General features: G+C 34.8%; 3 protein-coding genes across 5 annotated transcripts; 1 reads left to right on the top strand and 2 right to left on the bottom strand.

Annotated features, from left to right (window-relative positions):
• The first annotated feature begins 1,508 nt into the window (after positions 1–1,508).
• Positions 1,509–3,850, top strand: PRA1.E (prenylated RAB acceptor 1.E). Of its 2 annotated transcripts, XR_013685924.1 has the most exons (3): positions 1,509–2,302; positions 2,995–3,067; positions 3,620–3,850. XR_013685924.1 is itself a non-coding variant. In XM_079004528.1 (2 exons), exon 1 carries the CDS (start codon positions 1,656–1,658, stop codon positions 2,292–2,294), a length of 639 nt encoding a protein of 212 aa, XP_078860654.1. In that variant the 5' UTR covers positions 1,509–1,655; the 3' UTR covers positions 2,295–2,302; positions 3,620–3,847. The 2 variants fall into 2 exon arrangements, 1 of the variants encoding a protein (XP_078860654.1); XM_079004528.1 differs by lacking the exon at positions 2,995–3,067 and having other exon boundaries at positions 3,620–3,847.
• A 4,330-nt stretch (positions 3,851–8,180) lies between these two features.
• Positions 8,181–9,370, bottom strand: LOC145056804 (N-terminal acetyltransferase A complex catalytic subunit NAA10). Its single transcript, XM_079004526.1, has 2 exons — positions 8,962–9,370; positions 8,181–8,631 (listed from the first exon to the last, which is right to left on the bottom strand). The coding sequence occupies exons 1-2, from the start codon at positions 9,259–9,261 to the stop codon at positions 8,392–8,394; spliced, it is 540 nt and encodes a 179-aa protein (XP_078860652.1). The 5' UTR covers positions 9,262–9,370; the 3' UTR covers positions 8,181–8,391.
• Positions 9,371–12,188: 2,818 nt separating this feature from the next.
• On the bottom strand, positions 12,189–16,077 carry LOC145056803 (RING/U-box superfamily protein). Of its 2 annotated transcripts, none has more exons than XM_079004525.1 (6): positions 15,547–16,077; positions 14,369–15,268; positions 13,463–13,657; positions 13,027–13,160; positions 12,680–12,790; positions 12,189–12,577 (listed from the first exon to the last, which is right to left on the bottom strand). In XM_079004525.1, exons 1-6 carry the CDS (start codon positions 15,709–15,711, stop codon positions 12,508–12,510), a joined length of 1,575 nt encoding a protein of 524 aa, XP_078860651.1. In that variant the 5' UTR covers positions 15,712–16,077; the 3' UTR covers positions 12,189–12,507. The 2 variants fall into 2 exon arrangements, with proteins under 2 accessions (XP_078860651.1, XP_078860650.1); XM_079004524.1 differs by having other exon boundaries at positions 13,027–13,181; positions 15,547–16,076.
• Positions 16,078–16,364: the final 287 nt, after the last annotated feature.

Here is a 16,364-nt window from a genome sequence, read left to right as displayed (position 1 = left end):
TTTATACCTTCTCAAGCTCCACAATATGCAGGAGATGCAAGACCTCGAGTGATAAACTCTTCCAACCGGCAAGCACACCATCACCTTCTTCTTCAAGGGCTAAAATCATCACAAATAGCTCACATGGTCAAAATGAAGGCTAGGGTTTCATGGAAGGTAAAGGGAGGTGATGGAGGCTAAGGGTGTGCAAACCCTAGCCCACACTTCCCTTAAATAAGGGTATAAATCCCGAAGTTAGGGTTAAACACCTAGACAGACGTCACCACAAGCTCGTCACGTCATGACGCAAAAAATCGATGCTCGCTAATATAGTTATTGCCACGTCGTGGTAACCTATGTCTCACATCGTGGCACAGGGTTTTTCCCAAAAACTCCATCTGTGACCCCATTAAGTCTTTAGTTGATCCATTAAGGAAAACGGGTGTTACAAGAGTTGTGTTTCCGACGTTCACCTATTTTTTCATGATACTTTCAATCGGCACCCTGAGTGATACCAAATCATCTTTTATGGAGGCAATGTTTTTCCATACTTCTATAATTGATCTTTTGCAATTCATGTATCTGGCTTATCTTGAAGGCTGTGTAATCCTTTTATAATACAACTCCATAGTGCTTAGGAATCCCTCAGGTAACATCACTACCATTTTACAATAAGGGATATATTAAACCATGCTATTTAGTTTTAAAATAAAAAGTTTTTTCGTCTCACCACATAAGAATCGTCTCCTAATTCCTTCAAGTTTTGTTTTTAACTCTAAATGGAGCAATAAAGAATGAAAAGAAATAGATAGGTAGATTACCTAAACCAATTTAATGAGGGTTAAACTCCCACCAAAAGACAATTTTTGGCCTTCCAGTGTGACAATTTGGATAGGAACCTATCAATGATTGGCTGCCAGTTTCTTTTAAGGTTCATGTTGGCACTTATCGAGACGCCAAGTTAGGTAAACGAAAGAGATGTCGGTTCACACCCGAGAAGAGATGCCCACCGGGCGGTTTCTTGTATGGAAGATCCAAGATTATATTTTCTTTCTTTGTAATAAAAAAAATATGTGTTACGTTTTTAAATGATTTGTTGTATTGGAGGAGAGTCAGCTTACCAAAGAGCTGCAGACTAGTTTGTATTAAGTCATCTCAATACTTACACTATTGAACTATTTATAAGCCAATTTTATTTTTATAAAAATGATATACAAAGTTTTAAGTAAATATATAATTAGGGAGTGTTTGGATTAGCTTATTAGCTTATTGCTTATTGTTTATTTGTGGTAGGAATAAGCAATAAGCATGAGGAGAGATGCTTATTAAAATTAGTTTATTTAGTTTAATAAGATGGATTTTATCCAAACACTCAAATTAGCTTATCGTGAAAATAAGTAATAAGCAACTTTTTTTTTCCTATCCAAACACCCCTTAGTTGTCCTTTAAATCGTATTTTTATAAATTTTTACAAATGGTATACAAATTTTATAGCATTAAATAATGATGATGGTGTGCATATACTTTGATGAATCAAGACCACGTGGCACTGTCGGTTTCCATTTCTTCTAACTACCTTTACCTTTACAGATCCAGTAGCAATAGCATCCCAAAATCTAGGGTTTCAATTTGGTAATCGTTTCCCATTTTTCTGTTACCAATAAATCTCTTTAACAATGTCCAAGATCTCAAACACCGGTTACAGCGGAATCCCCAGCAGCACCGCCGTCAGCAGCCCCAGCACCTCCACCCTTCCACCAGGGTCTCCTTCCACAATTTTCGCTCGGGCGAGGTTCCACACGGAGAACTTCGTCGCCAAGCGCCGCCCATGGCGAGACTTTTTCGACTTCTCCGCCATCTCTCGGCCGATAAGCTACGAAGACGCCATGTCTCGGATCAGGCAAAATCTCAACTACTTCCGCGTCAACTACGCCATGGTGATGCTTCTAATAATCTTCCTCAGCCTCATTTACCACCCGATTTCGATGATTATTTTTCTGATCGTACTCGTTGCTTGGTTTTTTCTTTACTTCTTCCGGGATCCTCGCAGCCCTATTATGATCTTCAACCGAGTTGTTGACGACCGAGTCGTGCTAACCTGTCTGAGTTTAGTAACAATCTTCGCCTTGGCTTTCACGAATGTCGGAATGAATGTGTTCGTCTCCTTGCTCATAGTGGCTGTGATTGTGGGGTTACACGCGGCGTTTAGAAGCCCTGATGACTTGTTTCTTGATGAACAAGAGGCGGTGGATGGAGGTTTGCTTTCCGTTGTTGGTAGCGATTCTTCATCTAGAGCAGCTTACAGCTTCAATTGATGATCCTGGTACGTTTGAATTTGAACATAGCTGTTGTTCTTCAATGGTGTGATTGATTTGTTCCTTTTGGATAATATTAGATGAATCGATGGGTCTGTCTGTGTGTTGTACAATTTTGTAGGGACAATGTCTTTTCTTGTTCCCTCTCGCAGAGAACGATTGTAGTTTGATATGTGCTTTCAATACATTTAGGTTGAATCTGATTACATCGTTCTTGTATGTTGTATGTTGATGGAATTCTTCAAAGCTTTAGTGCCATTCTTTGTTCATCCAAATCATTTCTTTGAATAATTATTTGTATACAAACTTGCAAATACTTCTTATTGCTTTTATGCTTATTAGATACCGCATTGAATTTAGTTGGAATTCAGGATTCCATAGGGTTTGGAATTGGATTGCATTCCATTCCAATCCTTGGTTTGGTTGCAATTGCAAATGAGCTCGGTTTCATCCTAAAACCCATGGAATTCAATTCCTAGCATTTCATCCTTGTAAAATTACTCAAATACCCTTTTATACCTAGATTTTCACAAGCAACACAATTCATCAATTCATCCTTGTAAAAATAATTCTCCAATTGAGCAACAATAAGATGACCTAGATCTCGATTACAAAAAATAACCCACAAATTTTTTGATACATTCGGGCCTCATAAATTGAATGCAGTTTTATTTATTTTATTTGTTTGTTTTTTTTGTAGAAGAACATCTTTACCTTGCTTGACTAATGACAAATTTAAGGATGCCAGATCTCTTTAATTCAACCAAAGCCATGTGAGTCATGTTTGGCACATTATAAATAAGTCATTTAAATTTATTAAATAAAAGCCAAAAACAGTTGGAGGTGTCAAACCTTTCAGTTGAAGACACGTCTAAAGAAGTGTATTACATCCTATACTTCTTCTCTTCTGTTTAATTCATTAAAACTAATAAAAAAAAAACTTTTCTTGATGTATAAGTTTGGTTTAATAACTATTATTATATATATTTGAATCAAGAAACTTTAACAGCAATATTTCATTAGATTAGTCATATCTCAAACATATAATATATCCAAGTAAGACTATGGATGTATTTGTTTTAGTTTTATCATCAAATTTAGATTACTATATACTTAACATAACATATAAAATAATGTAATTATGCACAGCTGTGTATATAAGAAATAGAAAGAGAAGCATAGTGGGTATTTCTTTTTTAATTTTAATCAGGTATTCGGATATATCCGATAATATATTTATGTTTATCCAATATCCGACCCATTGTTAAAATGGGTAAACCGATTACCCGATTTTCCTTACCTAAAACCTGTATATATATGTTCAGGTGTCGGTTGTTTTCGATGGGCTTACTACACCATTTCTTTGTCCTGTCGCCTCATAACCATAAAGCAAATATTAGGCTTAGCGGAGTGGAAGTGCCAAACTCCTCGCCATGGCTCGCAAACTATTTGAAACACCGCCCCTAGCTCTCGCTAGGGGGCTCGTCATTGATGACTTGCTGCATGCATAGTGTGATGAAAGAGAACGTTTCTTTTGCTTGTGATTGGTTGTGATTGGATGCAGTATTTCACATTTAAATTGATATAATTAAATTACACTTTTGAATTGATATACCAGCTTTTGAATATATATATATATATATATATATATATATATATATATATATATATATATATATATATATATATATATTAATATTAAATAAAAAATATTTGTTTATTAAAATAAAGTAATTAAATTAAATTACAAAAAGTAAATACAAAAAATATATTTATTAAAATATAGTAATTAAATTAAATTAGAAAAAAGAAAATACAAAAAATTGAGTGGTAAGAGTGTTACCACTTCTTACCATATGTTAAATGTGGGTGTTAAAAGAAAAAAAATGATGTGATGTTTAAAATGCTTATGTGGCAAGGTACCAAGAGTGTCACCACTCCTCTTAGCCTTATTCTCTTCCCAGTATAAACATAACACACTCAGTCATTCCAGACATCTTAACATCATTTTTTACTCTTTACCGTTTCATTCTGGACACCACTCTCCATTTTAAATTTATTAATTTTTTAATATAAATAATATCTAATAAATAAATACAAATATAAATATAGATTAATTAAATTAAAAATATTCATTAATTCATAAAAATTATAAACATTACAAATACTTAGGCTGTGTTTGGCGCGTCACAGCTAGCTTATTTTTTGAGCTTTTTTAAATTGTTATTTTTGTCAAGCCAAAAAGTAGCTTATAAGTTTGCTTATAAGCTAGCTTTTTAAAAAGCTACTTAGGCTGAAAAACTAGCTGATAAAAAATAACGTATGGTAAAACTAGTTGAAATATATAAAATTAATTAAAATGACATGTAAGCGTATGCGTTTCTATAATTAATTAAGAGATGTATTTGGAAAATTTAAAAAAAAAAACTCATAAAAAGCTAGTCTAAGTAGCTTTTCAAAAAGCTAGCTTATAAGCTAAAAAAAATAAAAATAAAAAACTGAAAAAATAAGCTAGTTGTGGCGCGCCAAACACAACCTTATACTAGCTTTTTAAGAGATTTTTTTAAATTTTCCAAATATACTCATTAATTAATTATAAGAACACATTCTTTTAAATGTCCTTTTATGTCATTTCATATTTTTCAAGTAGCTTTACCAAACGTCATTTTTTATCAGCTAGCTTTTCAACTATCAACTAGTTTTTTATTTAACAGCTAGTTTTTCAGCTATCAGCTAGCTTTTCAGCTAGTACGCCAAACGTAGTATTATTCCTAACTGCTTTTTGCATAGCTAATGTTGAGTGGAGGGCGTCGCCTTCCAAATCATCCGTCTTCGATTTAAAGGTTTCTAATTCCGCCTTTTGTTCCTTCATCTCTACTGTTACACCCCCAAACCAGAACGACGGAATCGTTCGAGGGCGGATGACTTCATGTAGTATCATAACAGTTGAATTTTTGTAAAGAAAGTAAACACAACCATCATAAATATAATTTAAAAGTTACATTGTTGAATACAATACATTTCTCAAAATAAATTACAAAATGATGATTTAATAAGTTTTGAAACTGACGTCTTAGCGTCCATTCTGCAAAACCTGATGTTTACCTGTATTACTGAATCCCTGAGAAATACAAGTAGTTTTGAAAAAAAGTATCAACAATTAAGTTGGTGAGTTCATAAGTGTTTTTGTATAAGAATTGTATGACTTTTTGTATAAAAGTAACTGAATGTGTTCCTAGAAAATCCAATATTTTCCATAAATGAATAGTAGTTTTAAAAGTTCCAAAAACCCGAAATGCATAAGTATTTTCCATACCTAAAATAGTGTAAGTAGATTTATATATGTATATATAATCACTAAGACGTTTGATAGCACCGTAAATCAAATGTTTCAGTATTTTATGTGAGTTTTATAACCGTATTATTCACCCAGACACCCAGACTGTCTGTAACAACATTCTTTAGGCGTTGGAATGATATGACATTTGTCACCCCAGACCTGTCAGTCCAACTGTAGCTAATAGTTTAGGTGTGGGATTGTCAATCCCGTATAGATCTACACACAAGTATCATACTCTCCCAACAAAAGATTATGGTATATAATACATGACTTAAAATGAGTACGTGAAAGTACAAGTCAAATGTCTCACAAAAGTTTGTATCAAATAGATATACGTATGAAAAGTCCATTTTTCTTGTAAAAGTAAGTATATCTTTGCTATATTGTTCATAGTGTGTAAAATATCATGAATATCCCGTAAACTATATCTATTATAATTTTTTAAAAGTGTGTTTCACTTGAATAACAAACCTTAGTGTATTACCAACTTTGTATGTAAAGTATAACATTTGTAATAACGTTATTTTACTTATTTATCATTTATACACAAAATGTAGATAAAACATTTGAAACTGTATGTAACGATTGCATTTTAACATAAGTTTTTCTTGCATTTCACTTGTATTTCTCCCCTAAAACATAGTAAAAACGTGAAAATATAGAGGTATGAACTCATCTGGAAGGTGTGATGATTTGACGAAAACAAGACTTTTCTTAGGCAGCACTTCGACCGGAAAGTGGAAAAGTTCTCGGGAATCTCGGGGCTTCGAACCTTCATCAGAGCTTGGATATGGAACCGGGATGTCGGGATAGTCTCGAGAGGCTTGAAAGTGAGAAAATGGTGTAAATTAGCAAATGAAGTCAGAACCCTCGCATCCTATTTATAGGAGGGGAACCTGGCCCTCGTATGTTGGGCGTACGTCAGCGATGACGCCACCCTCGGACGCCGGACTTCGGATGGGACGGGCTAGAGTGCATAAGGGAGATGTGGTTGATCTGAGGCCTTTCATCGGGTACGCTGGGCGTACCTTTGTATGCTATAGCGTTCCCCCTCGATTTGTGTGCCCCGATCTTCTAAAATGCGCCTGGAAGGTGTGATGATTTGACGAAAACAAGACTTTTCTCGGGCAGCACTTTGACCGGAAAGTGGAAAAGTTCTCGGGAATCTCCGGACTTCGAACCTTCGTCAGAGCTTGGATATGGAACCGGGATGTCGGGATAGTCTCGAGAGGCTTGAAAGTGAGAAAATGGGAGAGAAATGGTGTAAATTAGCAAATGAAGTCAGAACCCTCGCATCCTATTTATAGGAGGGGAACCTGACCCTCGTATGTTGGGCGTACGTTAGCGATGACGCCACCCTCGGACGCCGGACTTCGGATGGGACGGGCTAGAGTGCATAGGGGAGATGTGGTTGATCTGAGGCCTTTCATCGGGTACGTTGGGCGTACCTTCGTATGCTATAGCGTACCCCCTCGGTTTGTGTGCCCCGATCTTCTAAAATGCATAATTTTCGCATACGAGCTCCGTTTTTGACGTTCTTTATATCCACTCGTAGGTGAGAATATAATCTACAACTTTCATTTAGACTTCGTTGGCAAATTTTGACTTTATTATTAATTATATATTTTAACAGGCCGGGACAAGAAAAATCTGTTAAAAATCCATAACTTCTCCATCCGATGTCTGTTTTCGTCTGTCTTTTTACCGTTGTACTACTATTGTCGAGATCTTCAATTCTCGTTTAGGTCGTGTCGGCTAAATATCGCTCGATCTCTATTTTGAGTTTTTAGCTGTCTACCGCTACTCCGAAACTTAGAAAAATCATAACTTCCTCATACGAAGTGAAATTTGGACGTTCCTCTTATGTACGTTCACGGTTTAATGATATCTACAACATTCGTTCAGATACCTAAGGCTAAAAAATATTTTATTGAAATTTCGCGTTTTACGCTTAATAGTGTTTTACCGGTTTTGCTGTGGATTTTCGATTGGTCATAACTTCTTCGTTATAACTTTGATTTTTGTGTTCTTTATATTTCTGAAAACCTTGTTACAATATCTATTACTTTATGTATCCCAATTGAGACTTTTGAACATTTCATTTCTGCTGCTATTTTTATTTATTTATTAATTCAAAATAGATTACAATACTTGACTTAGGTCATTACATTGACTTGAAATATCGGGTTGTCACATCTACCATTTCTTGATGTATCACCATCTTTTGTTTTTGTTTAATTAGATGTTCAATCTATTTTATCAACTAATTGTTGAATATTATTCCACCAAAAGTTTTTCATTGAAGGCAACATCTTTGTTGTTAGGTCATCTGACATTTATGTGTAATTGTTGGACTAAGATGTTTTTGACCTTTTAAACCCCATATGTTCCATTCCTCGTCAATTGAACCACTTTTTCTTTGTGCCAATAAGTTATAAATTTCATGAACTTAGCAATCTTCTGTTTCAAGTCTCACAATTCTAAAGATAGTTATTGGCCAATAGTACAAGTGAGCAAATGTCTAAAATAACCTTCACCATAGCTAGTAATGTATAAAAAGACTTCATTTTATACTTTATGCAAAGATAACAGATGTTGCAATTAACACAATAACATCACAAAACAGAAATGGTATTCTGTATATATAGAGCCATGCAATCTTCATTGTCCACCCCAAAAAAGTAAGACATGACAAAGAGTTGCTCTCATCTATGCAAATGACATAAATGCCCCTCCTCATAGAAAATTGTACCTACATCACTCTGCTTTTGCATCTCCAGAGCAGCAACCACCACCATGGTGGTGGTGGTGGTGGTGGTGATGTTGATGTAGAGTTTTTCCTTTGAGTTCTTTCCTCATATCATATGCATCTTCTCCATCTGCATAATATTTAGCCTCCATGTCATGAATCTTGTATCCCAATGTCTCTGTGTACAAATTGAATGCTGCCCTGTTACTCTTCCTCACATGGAGTGACACATACTCAGCACCAAAAACCTAATTAAAAAAAATCAGTTTATGCAAAGAACAAAGAACAAAGATACGATTTATAAGTCAAAAAGAATGAGTTATAATGATTTATGAACACATTTGAATAAGGGTAGCAGCTTACGTTCATTGATTTGTTTATTACAGTATTGAACAAAGACCTAACAAAAAATGGACTTTAGCAAGCGATCACAGAAGAAGTGATCACGAATCACGATATATCAAATACTATCGAATGATTCGAATCCAAATTTATTCACAACTCAATACTATCCAATCAAATTACTCAAAAACCGATATCAAAATTCGCAAATTGACGACATAGAGAGATAGACCTACCTGTTCCATAGCGTTCTGAGCAGCAGCCATGAGCTTGGTTGCGAGCCCTAACTTACGATGCGTTCGAAGAACAGCGAGGGAAGTGATGTGTCCGTGACACTCGGTGGTTTCTTCTTCCATCTTAGCAAGCACATAACCGACGATCTTTCCTCCATAATCTTCGGCGACGTAGAGGAGCTGGGGCCATGAGAGAATGTGGTAGAAGTAGTATTTCATTTGGTAGTTTTCAGGAAGACAGAAGAGGTTGCAGGCTTGCATCGCAAGCAGGTCGTCTATGGTAGCTTTGCGTATGCACACCATTTTCGAAATTGGATTGAGAAGATGTGGCGTTTCTTCGGAAAAGAGGGGTTAGGGTTTTGTTTTGGAGACAGAGAAAACAACACTGTAATAGTGTAATCTATCGCTCCCAAATCTGTAATTTCAATGGCGTTTAATTAATTATAATATTTTTATTCTTGTTTAAAAAGTAAAAACCATTTTTATAAGTTTTTAGGAAAGAAAATGTATATTATTATTAGCCATTAGGAGAGGTAAATAATATAAAATCAACATTGTGAATTGTTTTGTATCTGATGGTAGAATTTTTGGTCAATATTAGCAACTAATTATATTCTATTAAATATATTCTTTTAAGTTTAGTATTTTATATAATTAACTACTAATATTTTTATTATACTTCCGGTTATACTTAATCTTCCAACCTTATTATTTTTAAGTACTTAATTTGTTTCATTTTATGACTATTTATTTTAATTTGTGTATTGTAATATACTTATACTATTTAACATCATTTGTTGTTAAATATAATTTTCTATAAAATATATTATATGTTTAAGAATAAAGATGAGAGAAAATATTTCATAAAAACAAAGATACACTAGTTGGTTAATTTAAAAAATATGTTTTTAAAAGCCGTTGTTGGGTAGAATGGCCTCCTTTTTTGTTTTGTTTGTTAATTTGTATTGTTGAGACATAATTCTTGTTCATATGCTTATATTTTACTGCCCACAATGACTTCTTTCTTTGTTTGCCTCATTTTGCAAGTTCTTAGATCCATACGCTCCTAATTTAGTTTACATATGTTTATGTTTTGATGTTAACTTTTGATTTACTTTTTTCTTATTTGTTTTTTTTTACAAGTATCAGTTGCACATGCCGGATGTCATCTATATGACGCAGTTGCTCTATCTTTTATGGAGACACAATTGTCTAACGTTTGCTCTTTATCCATCCTATTTTAATAATGATTATTAGGATCTGTTATATTGTTGCAGATATAACATCTTATATTATAGTTCTTTTCCATTTTAAATTTTCATGTAGTATAACTTTACCTATCAATAGTGATGTCATAATAATATTTTCCTTTTGAAACATTATAGTAGTGGTTAGATGAATGTTTTTGGGTTCATGAAAATTTTTATAACATTTTAGTTTGGACAGGGACCAAAACTGCAAGCAAACTAGCTCAAAAGAACCACCAATCCAAAAAAAATCGGAGTTAGACTAAAACCCCAAAAAAATGCAAACCACAAGGACCATTTTTGCAATTTTGTCTAAAAATAACTGCATCTTCTTATTCACCTATCTTCTCTAATCAGTCAAACTACTTCTAATAAAGCTTCAAAATCAAACTCTTGTCATATTGACCCAAAACTCAAACAATTACTAGCTTAATTCACAATCAACTATTAAGGTCATTTTCCATATGGTTGTAATAAAACGTTCTTGATAAATGATATTAAAACATATTTAGTCTTAACAAACTTTAGGATTTAATATAAAATTTCTCTTTTACCAAACTTTTTCTATTCTTTTAGTATTAAGTAAAAATAAGAACAAATTACTGAAATTGTCCCTATGGTTTGCCAAAATTTCATGTTTGGTCTCTAACTTTTGTTTTTCACTCAGACCGTCCTTAGGTTTTGATTTTGTTACGATGTAAGTCCCTGCCTAATAGAAAATGTCTATAATACCCTTAATATTTTATTTTTCAGTTTAATATTTTATTAATTAAAATAATCAGTTAATATACATAGACAATAGGTCCCACCTCACTCCCAACCCTACCCCAACTCATCTCGCATTCTCTCACATCTGATAAAGAAAGTAAATCAACCCTTACCACCACTAGAGACACCAAATTGAGGCCACCAAATCCACCAGATCACCGGCGATGGACGCACTCAAACCGTCGTCTACTTTGTATTTATTGACTCTCTCTTCTTGTCGCTTTTATCTCTCTCGCCGAAAACCTCTTCAGCCGTCATCATCAGTTTTGCAAAGGTTTTACCGACGCCGATTTCTCTCTACCCATCTTCCTCCCATTTTTGTCCTGATCTGCTTGTTGATCGCTTTCTTGAAGTAGATATATTTGGCGATGGTCAATGGCAGTGGTGGTGCCAGCAGATCTGGTAGTAAAGACTTCAAGGCACGATGGATGTGGCTTTAGAGCAGCTATGATGGTGGCTTCAGAGCGGAGATGGTAGTGACGTGTGGTTTATGTCGATGCTTTGGTCGTCCGAGTTTTGGTCTCGTCAGATTTGAGTTACAAGTTAGGGTTAGAGGAGTAGGTGATGGTTTTTTGACAGTGGGTGGTTGGTGTTTGCTTTAGATTTGTTCAGATCCGCATCAGCTTTGGTTGTCATATCTCATCAATTGTTTAGGTTATATAATAGATTTTTTTTGGATGTATTTTCATTTTTCCGATGGCGGCCGGTGGTGGTTTCCGGTGGCTGACAGGTTTTTGACGAGGGTGGTGACATATGGTGGTGATGATGCGATTGTTTGATTTTTGGTATGATTTTCAGGTTTTCGGGTAGATTATGGTTTGATAATTGTTTGAGGTTCGATTGTAGTGGTTTTCAGTGGCTGGCAGCGGTCGGAGGTGGCTGATGTTAGCTGTGGGAGTGGGAATGGTAGAAGTAGAGCAGGAGTGAGAGTGCAATTAGGTCAATAAAAATAATAAGAAAATTGAAAAGGAAAATATTAAGGGCATTATAGTCATTTTCTATTAGACAAGGACTTAAACCGTAACAAAATCAAAACCTAGGGACGGTCCGAGTGCAAAACAAAAGTTAGGGACCAAACACAAAATTTTAGCAAACCACAGGGACGATTTCAATAATTTGTTCTAAAAATAAAACACATATAATTTATCATATTAAATCTTATCTTCAAACAACTAGCAAAACCACCACCAAAGTACAAAGAATGTAACAAGAAAATACAAGACAACCAAAGTAGTTGTTTGACATTAAAATTAAAAAAAAAATTTAAAAAGTAAAAATCAACAAAATACATCCGGATCTTCGGTTTCTAGGAAAGAAGCCAACTCAAATCTTGTTTTCTCACTTATTTTTCAAGAATTCATGCACCAAAATGATTTTGCACAAAAACTTCCATCCTTTTTTTACAAGGCTTTAACAAGTCAAGTCAAGAAACCCAAACACAAACCAAAACCAACACCCCATAGATTTTTAGTTTCCCGTTTTACCCTCAAGTTCCAAGCTTGGTTCTATAGGTCCACAGGGGCAAAAGGGTCTTTTATAGTTGCAAACCTTGAGTAGGCAATGAGCCCGTTTTGCAAATGTCCCCACGACATAATGGGCAAATCCTGTTTCATCAAATGAATTTAAAGTTTTAAACTTAAGTGAAATGTAATTTAATAATTTACACATTTAACCCTAGAATAAATAAAATATTAGCAAAAAAGCACCTGTGGATTTCCTTGAGCCATTTGTCAATGCATAGTCTATGAAACTCATGATGACATGGAAGCACACGAACTTCATCTCCATCTTCATATTCAACAAGGCAAATGTAACATCTGTTCACAAATAAATCAAAACCAAAATTACAACATTTCTTCTTTAAAAAAACTTCAAGCTAAATTTACCTATTTGCCCATAAAAAAGAAATACTCAGATCCTAGCATAAAAGAATGTCCATTTTCCTTCCCTTTCTTTTCAAATGCACGTATAAAATAATATCTTTCTGTTTTATTGTTGGTAAAAAAGATGGAAGAAATAAGGAGAAAAATATAAATATATATTATATACATACTGTGCATCATCTTCATTTAAATGATTTGGCAACTTGTGATGGTGTTTAAGAGGAAGAGCTTCCACAACTTCAATTGGAGCAGGAATTGATCCGATTGATGACAGTGTAGGCCTTGATGAAGAAACTACAGATTGCTGATGAATTTCATCCAAAACCTAATTAAAATAAGTCCACGAGTTTCAACTCATATAAATATATAAATTTTTTAAATGAAATATCAAAACTTCAAAACATATCATCCTTAAAGCCCCATTCTCTACGCATGACCTCAAAGACTGAGCCTCAAACTGATGTCAATGGGACAAAAACAAAAAGTTGTACTTTTTGTCAGATCCAAAAAGGTGGAACAAGATGGGACAGGACCACTTATCTATGAAAAAGACGAAAATGACCTTCTCATTATCAAAAAGAAAAAGTAAAGAAAAAACGATATCACCTCAAAGAGAGCTTCGGCCAACAAAACAATTCTTGAAATGCTACCCCTTGTACTATTAGTATTCCCATCATTTGAGTCTTGATTGTTGATTCGACATGAGCAATGTCCTGATTGATATTGACCAGATAATATACAAGACCTTTCATGACCTGAAAGATTCTCAAATCGATTTCCCATTCTTTGTAATGCATGTACCTAATAATGCCCAAAATCCCACAAAAGGTTTGTTATGAAGTGCTCGTTTTGTTAAGAAACAGGCGACATAACAAAACAGGTTGTACTGCATTTGACTCAGACTGATGTCAATAAGACAAAGATTGCAACTTTTTGTCTCACCTACAAAAGGGTTGTACTACATTTGACACAGACTGATATCAATAAGACAAAGATTGTAACTTTTTTGTCTGACCTACAAAAGGGTTGTACTGCATTTGACTCAGACTGATATCATTAAGACAAAGATTGTAACTTTTTGTCTGACCTACAAAAGGATTGTACTGCATTTGACTGACCTACAAAAGGATTGTACTGCATTTGACTGAGACTGATGTCAATAAGACAAAGATTGCAACTTTTTGTCTCTCACCTAAAAAGGGGTAGTTGGGCGTTATAGGGACGGATGTTAATGAGACAAAAATTACAACTTTTTGTCAATAAGAAAAAGATAGCAACTTTTTGTCTCACCTAAAAAGGTGTGACATGGTATTATAGGGACTGGTGTCAATAGGACAAAAGTTGTAACTTTTTGTCACACCCAAAAGAGATGGGACATGGACTTGCTCTTGATCTTTGGTTGAAAAAAGACGTGAATGCCCTCCTCATCCTCATCGTCGAAAATAGCCCAAGAAAGATTGTACATTCGGGTCCAGTCCTATGTAACAAACGCAACCAAAGTATAATGGATACCTGAGATCTTATTCTTCGTCTTCTTTCAAGAAAGTTTGACCTATGTTCAAGAAGGTTGCTATATCTAGTTTCTCTAGCACCCATGTTATCAACTTCAAAATCTTGATTCCCAAACAAGGAGTTAGAAATGGTGGAAGGAGTGTAACTAGAAGTTGTAGATATCATCACATTCTCATTAGACAAACGTGATCCACTTTCACTAACTTCATTCACCACTTCCCTTTCTTGTTGAAATGGGAAAGATGCTAATTCAGGAAATGTTGGTCTATGAAGAACTCGATCACGAAGTCTTCCAACACTTAAAGTTCTACTAAACCTAACATTTTGTTCAACGGGTTCTCGGGATTCCATTCTCCTATTTCCACCATAGCGAGAAGCATTTCTTGGAGAAAATAAGCTTCCATTGTTATTGGCAATGGCATCTCCACTTAATTCATGGATAGAACTTATATCACTATTATCAGAGTCAGAATCATCATGTTGTGGTGCATGAGATGATGATCTTGGCATGAAACATGAAGGAAAAGGCTCACAACCCACACGGGTTTTTGTTTTGGTAGAACGATTGGAGTGAAGATCTTCATCATTTGATATGATGGAACTTGAGGAAGATTCCGGATATGCCCTTGAGGAACGTGAGCTTGTGTTACCAGGAAAGAAAGTGAAGCGAGAAAGGAAGCGACTTGAAGGGTTTTGGGAAGAAGAAGAGCCACTGGTGTTTCTTGATACAGTGCCACTTAGGCTTGATTCACCCCATTCATTCACCTGTGTTTCAGAAGGTATGCATGCCCTTTTATCTGTTCCTTTCTTTTTGATGCTTTTGTTTCGATCTGTTTTACCTTTTGATTTTGATGTAATCATGTTTGAACGATTCCCCTCGATAACGTTTTCTTTAGCTACCTGAAAAGCCAAAACACATCATTGATAAGTTCGCTCATTATTCATCAGTACTAAAAAAGCATCACGATTGTTAATCAACATTGATACAACTAATTTAACAATGTAGGGATTCCTAATTTCCTAGAACTAGTCTCTCTAGTAAGTATATATCATTCACGAATCATATATAAAAAAGTTTCAATTGAAATCGGCCAAAATCTCTCCTACTAAACTTTACGAATGCACATCCTAGGTTTTGGTTAGGGAAAAATACATAAAAGAGCAAAGAGAAAAGTAACCTGTTCGTCGTCGATGCACTCATCGTCATCAATGTCGCTGTTATCGGAAGATCCAGATGCCGGTCGAATACACGAAGTTTGAAACACATTTCTCGAATAGCTCCGCCGGCTGATAGGCGTCGCCGTCGCTTCAGGGTCAATAGATTTACTGGTGCTCGATCCCATCTATTTCTGTCAGAACACTCGCACACTAACCCGCAATCGATTAACTCCACAAAGATTTCATTTTTCAGATACCTAAATGATGAAGTTTATGCAAAGGTTTCAGATCCAGATTTTATAAATGACTGATGGGAATGGCACTTCCATTTTTCCTAAAATGAATAACATGTAGGTGGATGGATAAAGTGTACGTCCCCAATCCCATTGTGATATGTGGAAATCGGATTCGGAGGTGTTGGGGTTTGGAGGATAGAGAGGGCGGAGATAGAGCGATAGACCGCCGTGCAAACGGAGAACCCGGGATTCAAATCCGAACGACTGATTGTACCATGACTTGTATTGACGTGGGGCTTTGCGTCATTATTATTGCTGTCATGTTTTTTTCCCCACACACAAATATAGTAATATATACATGATAATGCATAAAGTGATTAAGAATAAAAATTCAATATTACAAGATAATATATATTGTTTTGTTTGGGAAGTCATATTGTTATAAATAATTCATCTATTATTGATGGATAGACAAAGAAGAACAATTTTTATTTATCAATATTTTTTTTAACTATGTACTTCAATTTTTATGATTCATGAATATAATAATATGTACTTAAATACTCATCAAATATAAAAGATAATGATATACAAATTTGAAT

The sequence above is a fragment of the Lactuca serriola genome, chromosome 6 (genome assembly GCF_051521515.1).
Source record: "Lactuca serriola cultivar US96UC23 chromosome 6, Lser_US96UC23_V15, whole genome shotgun sequence".
Lineage (NCBI taxonomy): Eukaryota > Viridiplantae > Streptophyta > Magnoliopsida > Asterales > Asteraceae > Lactuca > Lactuca serriola.
This window is presented reverse-complemented; position numbering and strand designations above follow the sequence as displayed.